The sequence below is a fragment of the Chiloscyllium punctatum genome, chromosome 32, assembly GCF_047496795.1.
Source record: "Chiloscyllium punctatum isolate Juve2018m chromosome 32, sChiPun1.3, whole genome shotgun sequence".
NCBI classification, from domain to species: domain Eukaryota; kingdom Metazoa; phylum Chordata; class Chondrichthyes; order Orectolobiformes; family Hemiscylliidae; genus Chiloscyllium; species Chiloscyllium punctatum.
This window is the reverse complement of record NC_092770.1, coordinates 51,383,449-51,399,856: the sequence shown is the minus strand read 5'-3', so window position 1 is coordinate 51,399,856 and position 16,408 is coordinate 51,383,449. Positions and strand designations below refer to the sequence as shown.

The following is a 16,408-nucleotide window of genomic DNA, read 5'->3' as shown; positions in this document are numbered from 1 at the left end:
CTTGGATGTTGCCAAATCATTCCCAAGAACAAACTGAATTCCTGGAATTGACACTCTGTCACTCACTCCAACTGTAACTCCCCCAGTCTTGAGTTGGCACTCCCAACCTGATCGTACATAGGGGAATGCAAAATTTTCTGTCCATCTATCCCACAAATTACGACACTCTCGGGTACTAGATCAGAAAGAGTGCATAGTCGCTCAATCCTTACTATCTGCGACTAGTTAGAGCTTGTATCTCTCAAATTTATAACTTCTTGTCCTTCTCCCCCTGTTCTTTGAGTATGTTTTGCCCACAGAGGCGAATTCTTTGTAGAGATCAGGTACTGACTCCATACCCAGCCCCTGCCTGGGCTGTGCACTCTCCTGCAGTTCCTCAGCTGCTCTTGGGGTCACCTTTACCACCCTCACTTATGCCACTGGCTGAGCTTCTTTTACCACATCTTTTCCCACGGTGCCTTTCTGTAATGACCAGCACTGTGCCTTTATGTGTCCCACCTCTGGCAGTGAAAACAAGTTTTCCCAGTGCCCTTCTGAAACTACCGACACTATAATTTTCAGTGTCCAACCCATTACAGTGAAAACACCTGAGGCCTTTCACCTTCTTTCCACCCTCTTGGGCTTCTTTAGCCTGTGGTAAATACTTGCCAGTGCTCTCTACTCTTGAAGTCATCGTGTAGGATCTTCCCTTCTCCCAACTGCTGTCCCTGACAGGTTGAAATTCTGACTGGAAGCCTGTCTTATGCACCAAGATGTATTCATCTGCTGCCCTTCTCACTTCCTGATCTTTCTGTTCCTCCACATGAATTCTTATCATCTCTGGAAGTGTATTCTTATGCTCCTCCAGCAGCATAATCTCTCTTAGGACCTCAAAGTTCCTATCTATCTTCAAAGCATCCACCCATCGATCAAAATGACTTTGTTTAGTTCTTTCAAACTCAACATGAGGCTGACCTGGTTCCTTCTATGTGTTTCTGAATTGCTGTGTATAAGCTTCTGGTACCAATTCATAAGCACTTAAAGCACTTAAAACACCTCATCTGACAGCAAGGCAAATACCTCGCTTGCTCTGCCTACCAGTTTAGTCTGAACTAACATTACCCAGAAATCCTTGGACCACTTCATTTGCCTAGCCAATTTTTCAAATGAAATAAAGAAAGCTTCAACATCTTTCTCATCAAAATGTGGCAGAGTTTTGACATATTTATACATTGCACCAGCTTCTTTTGTAATCTCCATCCTGTTAATATGACGTGGCTGACTAAGTCGTAACTTCTCAAGTTCAAATTCTCTCTCATTTTGCTCAGCTAAGAAGCTTCTCTCTCTTTCATTTCTCTCTCTTTCTCTCTCCCTTTGTTTATCTTCTAACTCCATGTTCCTCAATTGTAATTTAAGTTTTCCTACCTCTACTGCACTTGTTTCTTTCTCTAATACACTTGAGTGTTTGAGTAATTCCCTTACAATTTCAAATTTTGTCCTTGGTTAAACCCAAATCTAACTTACTTGCGAATTCTAAAAGTATGGCCTTTTTGTTTCCTTCTAAACATCCTGGCAACTTTGACAATCACCTTTAAATCCTAGAACCTCTTTAGCAATTTTAAGAGCCATTTCTTCCAACTAATTTAATCAAGCACAAGTCACTGAAATTAAATGAATTGTCTCACCACCTTTTATTTAAAGGTCTAAGACACTAACCTGAAATGTTTAAATCTGCTGGGGTTTCATACCCCCAAACTATTCAAATCTGTCTGAACCAGTTCAAAACCCGCGCTGAGCCCCCAAATTGTTATGTCACAGGCTAAACCCTCCTGCGTAATTTAAACCAGCAATGCAGAAAAGATTTATCCTGTATAGTAATTTGTGAAAATTTGAGAGGACAAGAACTATTTAAAGTAAAAATTAACAACTTTATCTCTTAAGGTTTAACAGAGGATAATTAACTAACAACTGTTTACAACTCCTTCCTCTAACTTATCTTTTATCTTCCCTTTCTACAATACTAGTCCGATAAAACCCTCTGATTAAGGTTTACCAAAAATTCAAGTTTTCCAAACCAGCCAGACATCAAATTTTCTCATCCTCGGTCTTCTTTTCTTCTTAGGGATTTCTATTTCACAAGTCACTGATCATTAGAGGTACCTATAAGAGAGTGTTATTTTTTGGGTAGTCTCTACATGCTGGTGGTGTGGCAGTTCTCCTTCAACTATTCAATTTTCCCTGGGCTTATACCCCAAAAGATTCTGTCATTGGCTTTTAAGATGGTCAATTTACTAAATTTAAACTTGATTGGAGTTTGGTATTTTTCAGGGTATATTTAAATTGATTGGTCTAATTCAAATTTGTTTTTGGCATCAGGCAACCAGCTACCCTAGCTGCCAGACCACATGTTACTTTGAATCTTATTCAGAACACTTGGTGCTGTCAGATAGTCCTGCTAGATTTTAACTCTCTTAAAGTTACAGTACACCCACACCTTCATAACATTACACTTTTTCCTTTTGCCTTCAAAAATAACTCATTGGTCTTTTTTTTCCAGAAAGCCAAGCTCTGCAGAGAAATCCTTTTTTTCTTATTTCAGTCTGAGTGTGTTTTGAGGGATAAGCTATACTTCTATAGTGATGATGGATATTGTTGCACCTTTATTGAATATGTTTTGTTTTGATAAAAAGCTGTGATTTTGTCTACTTGTTATAGATAAGGTATTGAATTAGCCAGCTTGGTAGGGGAAAAAATGCTTTATTTTATGGTGACCCATGGGTGGTGGGGTAAGACTCAGTCATAAGATTGCATGGTACCACACAGGATATAGGAGGAGGAGCAAGGTCCAGTGAGTGAGATGTATTCTAAAGATTTGTCCTTGTCTTACTGCTGGCATTCGATTTGAAAATCCTTCGAAAATAAAGTGAACCATTTTTCATTGTTCAATGCAATGTCTGGAGTGTGTGTGTGTATGTGTGTGTATGTGTTGGTGGCATGGTGGCTCAATGGTTAGCGCTACTGCCTTACAAGTACCAGGAACCTGGATTCAATTCCAGCCTTCGGTGGCTGTGTGGAGTTTGTGCATTCTCCCTGTGTCTGTGTAAGTTCACTCCCACAGTCCAAAGATGTGTATGTTAGGTGGATTGGCCATGCTAAATTACCTGTACTAGGTAGATTAGTTATGGGAAATACAGGGAAAAGGAGGAGTGTGTAGGTGAGATGCTCTTTGGAGAGTTGGTATGGATTTATTGAGCTGAATGGCCTGTTTCCACACTGTGAGGATTCTATAAATGATATCTAGTTGATGTTGCTTTCAGATTTTGTTATTGCAACGGTCTTAAAACCTGAAATCTAGTGTGTACTTCTTTCAATTTGGCCACTGGAAATGCAAATTAACTGTTTAAGGTGTCCGTCTCTGATGGGACACTGGAAAGGGTAATTTATTAGACTGCACAACATTGTCAAGGCTTTTGCTGAAACCCAGAAAATAGTCTGAACAAATTAAACAAGACTGCTGGATGCTGGAAATCTGAAACTAAACCAAAAATTGCTGAAGAACCTCAGTAGGTCAGGCAGCATCTGTGAAATAGCCTGAACATCAGTTTCATTTTTGCCCCAGATAATGCCTTTAAAAAGTAGTAATAGCTGTGCATTAATGCACTTAGACAAAAGTAACTAACCGAAAGAACTCTGGTTGCTGTAAATCAGAGACATTTGTTAACATTAGAAATTACGTAGTTTCTTTTGTCAAAAATAGAAATTGCTGGAAAAGCTCAGCAGGTCTGGCAGCATCTATAACTGAGGAAGGGTCACTCTACTCATAACGTAACTCTGATTTCCCTCCACAAAATACAAAATCAATACCTAATATTGATGACTACAAGTTTAATACCTCAATTTCAAAGAACATATGAAACCTGTTTATTCTTGACTTAATTTTTAAAGGCACTTTATTTAAATTGTTTTATTTTTAAATAGTTTTAACCTTTTGAAAGCATGACGGTGCAGAAATACTCAGCCTGACTGGTGAAGTTTTGACAATGTTTTGATGTGAAATCAGCAAAACAAATGCCGATTGTCTCAAGTTGTTTTCTCTCTTACTTCCACCGCCTCCCAGTGGGGAGGAATTCATTAAGGGCATTTTCAGTCGGCTAAAGAAAATAGAAATCGTTCCCTTTAAAAAGAATAGCTGGTGGAATGTGTTGGAGGAGGTGTGTCGGAAATACCAGCTCCAGCGTTGAGCTGTAGCTGCTCTAAGTGAAGAGTTAGGAAAGTCCGCCTCCCAACAGGTCCTAAGTGGTGTTGGACCTTTGGCTAACTTGTGTTTGCCTGCATGCTGTCTCCTTGCCAACCGGCTGAGCTCGACGTTCACTTTTTGAAGGGCTGCTTTTGCCGAGGTTTATGTGATTCACCTCTTTCGACAATCCTCGCATTTCGAAAGTCCTACTAGAGTTTGCTTCTGTGCAACGGAAGGGAGAACATCAACACGCCGTCTAGGGAGCTGCTTCTCAGGGGTTACCTGGACGGACAGTCGGTACAGGTAAAACTCAGGCTTTACTATTTAGTCTGCACTGTGTAAAGTCCCGGCCCAGAAGCTTAAGTAAATGTTTTTATGTTGCAATAGATAAAAACTGTTACAGTCTACTATTGTCTCCCAAAAGGTTTACATTGGTTAAAAAATGTCTATGTCTCTCAAGTACCTTACAAAAGAATGTTACCACCAAATATTTTCGAAGTTGAAGATCTATTTTCAGAAACTGTTACAAAATAAACAATATAATTGATGTAACTTGGAGAGGTGCTGATCAGGCAAGTCACCAATCGTGTCCATTAGCAGCACAAGTTGTGCCATTGTTAGCAAGTATATCATATCTTAAAATACTCCATGTTGTTTGAAGCTGTGCCAAGTTCTTCAATAATTAACATTTAGTTGCTTTGTGTGTGAGGCAAGAGTTTTCTATAGAATCCCTACAGTGTGGAAACAGGCTCTTTGGCCCAACAAGTCCACACCAACCCCTTGAAGAGTATCCCACCCAAACCTATTGCCCTACCGTATCACTCTACATTTACTCCTGATTAATACACCTCATGTACGCATCCCTGAACACAATGGGCAATTTAACATGGCCAATTCACCTAACCTGCACATCTTTAGATTGTGGAGAAAGTGAGGACTGCAGATGTTGGAGATCAGAGCTGAAAATGTGTTGCTGGAAAAGTGCAGCAGGTCAGGCAGCATCCAAGGAACAGGAGAATCAACGTTTTGGGCATCAGCCCTTCTTCAATCTTTAGATTGTGGAAGGAAACCCATGCAGACATGAGGAGATTGTGCAAATGCCACACAGACAGTTGCCCGAGGCTGGACTCGAACCTGGGTCCCTAGAGCTGTGAGGCAGCAGTGCTAACCACTGAGCCACAGTGCCACCCCTTTTCTCCCCATACCTGCAGTGAGCAGTGATGGTAAGCAACAACAGGCAATATAACCAAAGGGCTTCTGGAGTCGACTTATATCTTGCCCACCAATCAATGTTTGCCCAGTGCGGATTCCACAGTACTAGTACTGGCTGGTGCTCAGGCACTAGAATAATGACAGTCACTGGGAAACAAGTCAGATTCGTCAAAAAGCTCATCAAGATCACTATGAGGTGAAAATGTGTTGCTGGAAAAGCGCAGCCGGTCAGGCAGCATCCAAGGAGCAGGAGAATCAACGTTTCGGGCATGAGCCCTTCTTTCAGAAAAAGGGCTCATGCCCGAAACGTTGATTCTCCTGTTCCTTGGATGCTGCCTGACCTGCTGTGCTTTTCCAGCAACACATTTTCAGCTCTGATGTCGAGCATCTGCAGTCCTCACTTTCTCCTACAAGATCACTATGAGCAGACTAAGTAGGGTGAAATAGATCAGGAGCACTGACACAAGACAGTAGAGAGACCCCTGACATCACAGGAAGGTCAGAGAGTTGATCATTTAGTAAGTATTTTGGCTTTGTTTCTCTTTCCCCAAAGTTGAAGAGTTGGTTTAAGGAGCTTGGAAATTGGCAGCAATGTATAGCATTTAGAGAAAGAACAACTCACCAAGGCTTCTTTACAGCACCTTCCAAACTCCTGACCTCCACCAAGGCAAAGGAAATGGATGTGTGGAATCACCACCACCTGCAAGTTCCCTTTTAAACCCCACACCATCTTGACTTGGAACCAAATCGCCATTTGTTCACTGGTGCTAGATCAAAATCACGGAACTTTCTTCTTAACAGCACTGTGGGTGTACCTGCTACTTGGGATTGTAGCAGTTCAGTAGGGCAGTTAGGGATGGGCAAGAAATGATGACCTCGCCAGTGATGCCTATATCCCATGCAAGAATAAAAAAAAATCAATTAACCTATCAGTGTTTAAGGAAAACTGAAAATGTGAGTAGCGAATGAGTTTTTTTTTTAAAAGCTTTTTTTAATTATTTGATAGATTCGGCCAGTTATAGGAAGGATGTTATTAAGCTGGAGAGGATTCAGAAAAGATTTACCAGGATGTTGCCAGGTGTGGAAGGTTTAAGTTATAAAGAAAGGCTTTTAGGCTGGGAGTTTTTTTCACTAGAGCATCGGACATTATTAGGTAACCTGATAGAAATTTATAAGATCATGAGGTATAAATAGTGTTAAGGATAGTTGTCTTTTCCTTGGTCTTGATGACTCCCATCCTACGGGCACGTTTTTAAAGTGAGAGGATAGTGATTTTAAGAGGTGAGGAGCAAATGTTTTACACTGAGGGTCGTTCACGTGTGGAATTAATGTCCTGAGGAAGTGGTGGATCTGTGCACAATTAGAACATTAAACTGGCATTTGGATAGGTACATGAAGGAAAAGTTTGGAGGGATATAGGCCAAGAGAAGGCAGGTGGACTAACCTAGTTTGAGATTATGTTTGGCATGGACTGCTTAGACCATAGGGTCTGTTTCTGTGCTGTGTGAATGGAAGGGCAGCTTTTGACCCTTAGAGTGCACAACCTATTCCACGTGTGAACTCCTGTCATTTCCTATATGCTGGGTAATCATATATACAGGAAATGTTGTTGGCTGCAGCATCTCAAGCTGTGAGCTCAGTGCGTGAGCTATAGCTGGCGTCACTGCAATCTCTCCATGAGGTTTGAGACCTTGCTGGCTAGCAACTTTACAGACATGGTCACCCTGCAGCTTAAACATATGCGCGGAGAGAGACAAAGGGTGATCACTAGACATCAGGAAGAAGTAGGTAGGTAGTGCAGGAGTGCATTTCATTCCCCAACCAGTGTTTGGTTCCGAATGATCGTGCATGTGATGGCACAGTGGCTCAGTGTTAGAGCATAAGGAAGACCATAAGAGCAATAGTAATAGGATATTTAATTGACTGTTGTGCAGACTAGAATCAGGATGGTTTATTGCCTACCTAGTATCAGGATCATGGATGACTGCAGATTACCCTGAGGGGGTGAGGGTAGACAGCCAGGAGTCATGATTCACATCAGTGTCATCAAATTACTGTAGGTAGAACGAAAGATGTGGTGCTAAAATCAGAATGTATGGGTTTTTAAAGTAAACTTTAAAAAGGAAACAGTTCCATTGATTGATTAGGATATGTTATGACGACATCATCTCTGTTAAAATGTTTTAAAAAATAAAACTTTCTATGGTGATGACATTATTTCTGATCAAATGAATACTGTGGTTGAGACATTGCAAGCTCCAACAGGTTCAAAACAAGTCACTGATTGTCGTGTAGCGGAAGAAATTACAAGCTTAATTCCCCTTGTCTTAGTGAGGCAGAATATGTTATTGTGTAGCATCTGCCAGTGAATAAATATATCCAATTGATGACCTCTGATTTAAAGCATAGTATACAACTGCCACAAACTCATGAGAAAATAGTGGAAATTGCTAGAGAAACTCAGCAGGTCTAGCAGCATCTGTGGAGGAAAAAGAAGAGTTAATTTTTTGGGTCCAGTGATCCTTCTTGAGAACTGATAATAGCTAGGAAAAGGTGGTGTATGTGTGCTGAATACAAGGGGTTGGGGGATGGGTTAAGGAGTATGCAATAAGTGGAATGCAGAGGCAGACAAAGGGATGGAGTTGGTTTTGATGTTATTGTCACGTTTATTTTGCAGTAAGAATACAATAAAATACAGTGGAAAAACTTTCATCTGTCACCATAAAATGGTGACATCATTTAAGAATAAGGGGGGAAAGAACTGATATAGCTTGAAGAGAATTCATTAGCCCTGAGCCAGTTCATCACCCTCAATGATGGCTGTACGTTATCCCGCCGGCAGCACTTCATCGGCATCTACACCAGTCCCAACCAACGTCAAAGTTGCTAATCCTCGGGCACCATCTTTGCTGCTGGGCCATACTCCTTCACCATCACCTCCTTGCCGATTGTACCAGACCAATCAATGTCAGAGTCACACCTCTCGCCCTGGGCCCACCTCATCGATATTGCCGCAATGCCCTTCCACCGTCACTTGGCTGATGTCGCCTCTGCTGATGTAACAGCTGTTGATTCCAGGTCCTGCGCTTGCTGCAGAAAACTAAGACAGGGTTCACTCTCCTCTGGGCTGGGCCTGTTTGCGGTTTGCACCCTGGGCCCGACTGGAAACCACACCACGTCCACACGCTGGGCTCTCACCAATGCCATCCAAGCTCAGGACAAGGTAAGTAAGTAACAATAAAAGAAAAGAGATGGAAAGGAAGAGCAGTCAGAGCGGACAATCTCTGGCAGAGGAGCTCTACACCACTGCCATCTTGGATGGAAGCAGAATGGTAATCCAAGAAGAAAGAAAAGCTGATGATGGGGTCCATGTGTAGGTGAGAATGGCCTGACTGTGCTGAAAGCAGTCCATGTGTTAACAAGAGCCAGGGGTGAGGGACTGGATAAAGGACATGGGGGAAGGTGTTCACTTCTAAAAGTATTGAGATTTCTTTTGTGTCAAAGTTGTATCTTGTTGCAATGATTCTGTGTTATGATTGAACGCAAGAAGCTGCTTGGAGGAAATTTTTTTTTTGTCAATCTTCCCACCCAATCATTTATCTTGTTCATTATTTGCCAGTATTAATTGCCCAGCCCCTATGTTTCTGGAGAAGATAGAGATGAGCCCTGTTCTTGTACCTCTGGAGTCTGTGCTGTCGGTCTCTCACAATACATTTGTTAGGGAGCTCTAGGATTTTGACCTTTTGACAGTGAAGAAACAATTATAATTCCAAGTCAGGGTGATTGTATAATTTTGAAGGGAATATGCAAGTTGCCGTATTCCCATGCCAGTATTGGCCTTGTCCTTCTAGGTGGTGGATGTTGAGCTTTGGAAAGTCTACGTAAAGGTAATAGAAACTAAACAATTACTTTACATTTTAACTTCATAGAAGAAGATGCAGAGAATCTCCCCAGAAATGCTGGGTGACTAGGACTTGTGTAAATGAAGAGCTAAAAGACATTAGTATTAGTAGAGAGGTGATACTGGGAAAAATTAGCTGATCTGATAAATCTCCCAGACCAGCTGCGTTTCACCCAAGAGTGTTGAAGGATTTGATTAGAGGGATATTGGATGCATTGGTGATTACCTTCCAATTCTGAAAGGTCCCTGCTGACTGGAAGACTGAAAATGTGACCCTACTGTTTAAGAAGGGAGGGAGAGAGGAGAACAACAGACCTAATGGTTTCTGACATTTTCCCTCAAATTGATATTAAGTTATTATAAAGGCTCTGATAACTGAACATTTGGAAAAAGAATGTCAACATTGTGCATAGTCAACATAGATATATGAAAGGGAAATTATATTTGACAAACTTGGAGGTTTTTAAGTATCTTTGTTTGAGCAGTGGCAAAGGAGAGTCGATGATTATGGTTGCATTTAGATTAGCAGAAGGCTTTTGATAAGGTCTCACAAAGAAGGTTAATCATTAAACTTCAAAGCACGTGGGATTGCAGGGAGCATTCTAGTACAGTTTAAGAGTTGGTGATAAGAAAGAGAACAGGAGGAATAAATGGCTCATTCTCTGAGCGGCAAGCTGTTTGTAGTGGAGTACTGCAAGGCCTAGAGCTAGGACTGCATCAGTTCACAGCACATATATAAATGATTGGGTGTGGGAGCCAATTATAGCATTTCCACATTTGCAGATTGCCACCCAGTTTGGTGTAATGTAAGTTGAGGGCGATGCAAGGATGCTTCAATAGGACTTGGGCAGACAAAGTGAATAGGCTAGAATATGGCAAACAAATAAACTGGACAGAAGTGTGAAATTATTCCCTTTTTAATAAGAAAAACAGGCAGAATAATTTTTATATGGAGAGCGGTTGGGAAGTTCGGGTGTTCTTGTCCATGACTCACTAGAAGCCAGTGGGTATGTGCAGAAAGAATTAGGAAGGCAAATGGTATATTAGCATTCACTTCAAAGTGAGGATTTGAGTAACAATGTCTTGCTGCAGTTTTATACTCCCTTAATGAGCAATCACCTGGAATATTGTCCACAGATTTAGTGTCCTTGAAGGAGGGGTATGTCTGCGATAGAGGGAGTGCAGTGACTGTCCACCAAAATTAATCTGTGGGGTGGCAGGTTGTTGTTGAGGAGAGCTTGAGGAATCAGGTCTGAATTCCCTCGAATTTCATAAATAAGAGGTGACCTGATTGAAACTTTGCAGAAATTCTTCGAGCATGTCCGGGTGAATATAGAAGATTTTTCTCTTGCTTCATGATTCTAGAACCAGGATAAAGGTTAAGACATTTAAGATGTGATGGGGCATTTGTTCATTCAGAGAGTGGTGACTTCTTGGAATTAGCAGTGCTGTGGAAGCTCTGTTATTGAGCGTATTTAAGACAGAAATTGAGACATTTTCAGACACTAGTGATTTTAAGGGATTTGAAAATTGTGCAGGAAAGTAGCATTGAGCCATGAAGATCAACCAAAATCTAATTGAATGGTGAAGTCTTGGCTCAATGAACAGATTGGTGTTCTCCTGTTCCTATGCTCTTGGGCGATTGGGGGAGTTGATGCAATGCACCATTTTCAAGAGTTTGTAGTGATGAAAAGAGTGAATTTTTCTGGTGAGTGCTGATCAAGCAGGCTTTCTTTCCTGGATGGTGTAAACTCCAGTTTGAGATGAATTTGTACAAGAAAATAATAAATATTCCATCATCCTTCTGACTTTGTGATGTGTAACTGGAAGAAAGACATTGGGGATTCAGGATGTGAGTTACTCACTGAACAACATCCAGCTCCTGACCTGCTCTTGTAGTTGCAGGATTCATGTGGATTTCAGAGTCCAATTAAATTGCTGGTCAATAGCTTCAAAACGATGTTGATGATGGGTGCTAACTGAATGCCAGGGGAAGAGGGAAATGCCTTCTTGTTGAGAATAGCCAAAGTGCAGAGAAGATTTACCAGGATGTTGCCTGGAATGGAGAGTAGGTCGTACGAGGATAGGTTGAGAGTTCTCGGCCTTTTCTCGTTGGAACGGCGAAGAATGAGGGGTGACTTGATAGAGGTTTATAAGATGATCAGAGGAATAGATAGAGTAGACAGTCAGAAACTTTTTCCCCGGGTACAACAGAGTGTTACAAGGGGACATAAATTTAAGGTGAAGGGTGGAAGGTATAGGGGAGATGTCAGGGGTGGGTTCTTTACCCAGAGAGTGGTGGGGGCATGGAATGCGCTGCCCGTGGGAGTGGTAGAGTCAGATTCATTGGCAACCTTTAAGCGGCATTTGGATAGGTACATGGATGGGTGCTTAATCTAGGATAGAAGTTCGGCACAACATCGTGGGCTGAAGGGCCTGTTCTGTGCTGTATTGTTCTATGTTCTATGTTCTATGTTCTTTTATCATCTGTCCTTGTCTGTCCCTCCCCAGCCTGGGTTGGTGACGATTAGCCACTGCCGGTTTGCCACCTACGTTTCTCCACTGGGGTCGTTTGATCTCTGGAGACTATTCACCACCAGAAATGTATATATGTACTGATTGTTTTCCCTTCCGCCTGTTCTTTCAGATTTCTCAGTCCCCTTTTATTTATGCAACAATATAGTACATATTGATTTAAAAAAAAGGTAAAATAAATATCATTTTATTGGTTTATATATAAAAATGAGTTACAAACTTTAACCAGAGAAAGGAAATATATTTTTTAAATCTTTATAATGGCAGTAAAATCTCACATTAATATTAAACAATGAAATTTCAGTTCATTTGATAGTTATGTGCTATTCCTGTAATTTTAATAAGGATGAATGGCAATTTCTTTTCATTGGAAGCTTCTCTACCTTTTCTTCACCCAGAAAATGCTGGAGTCTGATCAGCCCATTTTCATTCCAAATGCAGCATCTGTTTTCAAGTATGGAGGTGCCAGTGTTGGACTGGACTGTACAAAGTTAAAAATTACACAACATCAGGTTATAGTCCAACAGGTTTATTTGGATGTACAAGCTTACGGAACGCTGCTCCTTCATCAGGTAGCTAGCCTTCCTGGTGTTGTGATTTTTAACTATTTTCAGATAGACTATTTATGATTTTAAAACAAATTGTAAAGCGGAAATTTTAAAAAAATCAGACATTGGGCCGAAAGGTTGATTTTCTTTTTAAAGGATCGGGTGAAGGTTTTACGCTTGGGAAGGAAATTCTAGGAAGACAGACCGAAGCATCTGAAGACTTTGAAATCAGTTATTAATGGAATAGGATAATGGTACAGGGAATTTAAGTTATAAAGAAATTATGTAAATAGAACAAGGTGTTTTCATAGACAATGACTTTCCTTTTGAAGAAGACATGAGGATCTTTAATAATATAAGGTCTAAAGACTATGGTTTTGTTTCAGTTTTCTTAAGCAGTAAACTGTATTCCATTCCTCATCACTTTCCACTTACTAATGTATATGCAATAAAAAGCTTACATTTAATATTCTTTAGGAAAGAGCTGACTCATAAGAAATTGTGTAAAATCTGATTTCAAGCAGTTTTTTTTAAGAAATGATTTGACAGTGCCTGCTTAGCACTTTTTTTGTAGTTTACGAAATGTGAAGGTTTTGTCCAGAAATGGTACTTTTGGCCGAAAGATTTTTTAACAGCACCCTGTTGTGTTAGTGCAGCAATCTCATAATTCAAGTCAATCTTCCTGATTTGCTGTTCTCCTTTTCCAGTTGGCTGAATATTGGATGACTTTATTGGTACAATTACTTGCAGAAAAAGTTTCACTGAGGTAATGTAGTTTAATATGGTTTTGTAATTTGCTTCTTGAATGATGCTGCGACCTCCCCATCTCCAATTGCTTCTACTGTTCTCACCACCATTACTTAGTGCTAGTGTTCTTAACTTCATTGCAGTCTCCAGCAAATGTGAATGTCTGGATAAAAGTTATAATTCCTGGATGCGGAACAAGACCTAACGATAATTAGTTAGGAAAAGGTGTCATCATCTGATGTGTTTTGGTGAACCATTTTTTAAAAAATTATTATTATTATTATTATTATTATTATTATTATTATTATTATTAATTAATAATAATAATATTATTCTTTTACTGCCAACATGTATATTAGGTGCCTGTCATGCCCATCATTGTCTGGAGCACCGTACCCTGGCACCAAGGGTAGGCTTGTTAACACGAGCCCATATCAAGGCTGTATGGTTTTCTGAATCGATTCAGTGTTACTGAAAATTCGCAGGATCTTAAGCATTAGGGATAACGTTGGTCTTGAGATTTGTTGCGAGAATGGCTAGTTCTTATTATTGAGGAAGTTCCTCAGTGGGTTGATGAGCTTCAGCCACTTTCCGCTTGCTTCCACAACAAATCTGAGCAATTTGGGATTGAGGGGCCTCTGCTAATTCCTTTATTTGCAAGCCATGATGTTGATACTTGCAACATAATAGGATATTGATCAGGTGGGCCAATGGGCTGGGGAATGGCAGATGGAGTTTAATTTAGATAAATGTGAGGTGCTGCATTTTGAAAAGACAAATCAGAGCAGGACTTATACACTTAATAGTAAGGTCCTGGGGAATGTTGCTAAACAATGAAACCTTATGAGTGCAGGTTCATAATTCCTTGAAAGTGGAGTTACAGGGAAATAGGTTAGTGAAGAAGGTGTTTGGTATCCTTTCTTTTATCGGTCAGAGTATTGAATATAGGAGTTCGGAGGTCATGTTGCGACTGTACAGGACATTGGTAACACCACTTTTGAAGTATTGCATGCAATTCTGATCTCCCTGCTATAGGAAGGATGTTGTGAAACTTGAAAGGATTCAGAAAAGATGTCCAAGGATGTTGCCAAGGTTGGAGGGCTTGAGCTATAAGGAGAGGCTAAATAGGCTGGGGCTGTTTTCCCTGGAGCGTCTGAGGCTGAGGAGTGACCTTATCGAGGTTTACAAAATCATGAGGGGCAGGGATAGGATAAACAGACCAGGTCTTTTCCCTGGGGTTGGGGAGTCCAGAACGAGAGGGCATAGGTTTAGGGTGAGAGGGCAAGATATAAAAGGGACCTAAGGGGCAAGCTTTTTCACACACAGGTGTGTGTGTGCGCGCGGAATGAGCTGCCAGAAGTATTGAGTAGGAAGGGTTTAAAGGAATATGGGTCAAATACTGGCAAGTGGGACTAGATTAATTTAGGATACCTGTCAGCATGGACGAGTTGGACCGAAGGATCTGTCTCCATGTTGTATCTCTGTGACTCTATGACATAAGCCCACGCTGATTGATGATGTCACTTCTGCCCCTCACAATTCCTCATGCACCACACGTGACATCATTCTGCCCCCACATCATCGCTGATGTCACACGCTCAGTGACTTCCGCCCCCCCCCCCCACTGCTGTGTTTGCCACCACTTCCGCCCCTACTAACACCACTCATTTGCATTCTGCCCCCCACAGATCCCACTGTCACCATCCCCGCCCCCCCAGAACCCTGAGGAGAACACCACCCCTGCTCATGACTCCACCCCCATTCCCCCCAACACTGCACCCACTCCAGTTACCAGCTCCGCCCTCACTCCCAGCTCCACACCTCCACCAGATTCCAGCTCCCAGCCCTGCCAAGATTTCACCATCACTCCAGACCTCCCCCTCACTGAGGACGAACGATCAGTCCTTAGCAAAGGACTCACCTTCATCCCCCTCCGTCCACGCATCAATAGATTTAATACACGCCGTGACGTCGAACACTTCTTCTGCCGCCTCCGCCTCTGAGCTTACTTTCACAATCAGGATTCCCGCCCACCTTCCGAGGACCCCTTCGCCCACCTCCAACACACTGCATCCACCTGGACACCCCGCACTGGCCTATTACCTGCCCTCGACCTCTTCATTTCCAACTGCCGCCGGGACATTAACCACCTCAACCTGTCTACCCCCTCCCCCACTCCAACCTCTCACCCTCACAATGTGCAGCCCTCCAATTCCTCTGCTCCAATCCTGCAATCCAATCCTTGATGCTCCAACCATCAAGCCGGCAGATAAAGGGGGCGCAGTGGTAGTCTGGCGCACTGACCTCTACACCGCGGGAGCCAAACGCCAACTCGAGGACACCTCTTCCTACCGCTCCCTCTACCATGACCCCACCCCCCATCACCAAACCATCATCTCCCAGACCAAACAGAACCTCATCACCTCAGGAGATCTCCCACCCACAGCTTCCAACCTCATAGTTCGAGAACCCCGCATTGCCCGGTTCTACCTCCTTCCCAAGATCCACAAGCCTGACCACCTTGGCCAACCCATTGTCTCAGCATACTCCTGCCTCACTGAACTCATCTCTACCTACCTCGACACTGTCCTATCCCCCCCAGTCCAGGAACTCCCCACATACGTTCGAGACACCACCCACGCCCTCCACCTCCTCCAAGACTTCCGTTTCCCTGGCCCCCAATGCCTCATCTTCACCATGGATATCCAATCCCTCTCCATCTCCATCCGCCATGACCAGGGCCTCCAAGCCCTCCATTTCTTCCCAACAATACCCTTCCACTGACACTCTCATTCGTTTGGCTGAACTGGTCCTCACCCTTAACAATTTCTCCTTTGAATCCTCCCACTTCCTCCAGACCAAAGGGGTAGCCATGGGCACACATATGGGCCCCAGCTATGCCTGTCTCTTTGTTGGCTACGAGGAACAGTCCATCGTCCGTAATTACACTGGCACCACTCCCCACCTCTTCCTCCGCTACATTGATGACTGCATTGGCGCCACCTCATGCTCCCGCGAGGAGGTTGAGCAATTCATCAACTTCACTAACACATTCCATCCTGACCTTAAATTTACCTGGACCATCTCTGACACCTCCCTCCCCTTCCTGGACTTCTCCATCTCCATAAATGACGACCGACTTGACACTGACATTTTTTACAAACCCACCGACTCCCACAGCTACCTGGATTAGACCTCTTCCCACCCTACTTCCTGCAAAGATTCCATCCCATATTCCCAATTCCTCCG

General features: G+C 42.4%; 1 protein-coding gene across 4 annotated transcripts in view; it reads left to right on the top strand.

Annotated features, from left to right (window-relative positions):
- Positions 1–4,212: 4,212 nt before the first annotated feature.
- The window catches only part of LOC140458166 (rho GTPase-activating protein 8-like), a 106,109-nt gene continuing 93,913 nt past the window's right edge, over positions 4,213–16,408 (top strand). For 2 of the 4 annotated variants that reach the window (XM_072552358.1, XM_072552359.1), the window contains exon 1: positions 4,214–4,519. Coding sequence is in view for 1 of the 4 variants with exons in the window: in XM_072552356.1 (XP_072408457.1) it covers positions 6,497–6,506 (10 nt within the window). In the remaining 3 variants the exon portion in view is untranslated. Of the gene's footprint in view, positions 4,520–6,463; positions 6,507–16,408 lie in introns of those variants that run through there. The other 2 variants (XM_072552360.1, XM_072552356.1) reach the window with 2 other exon arrangements.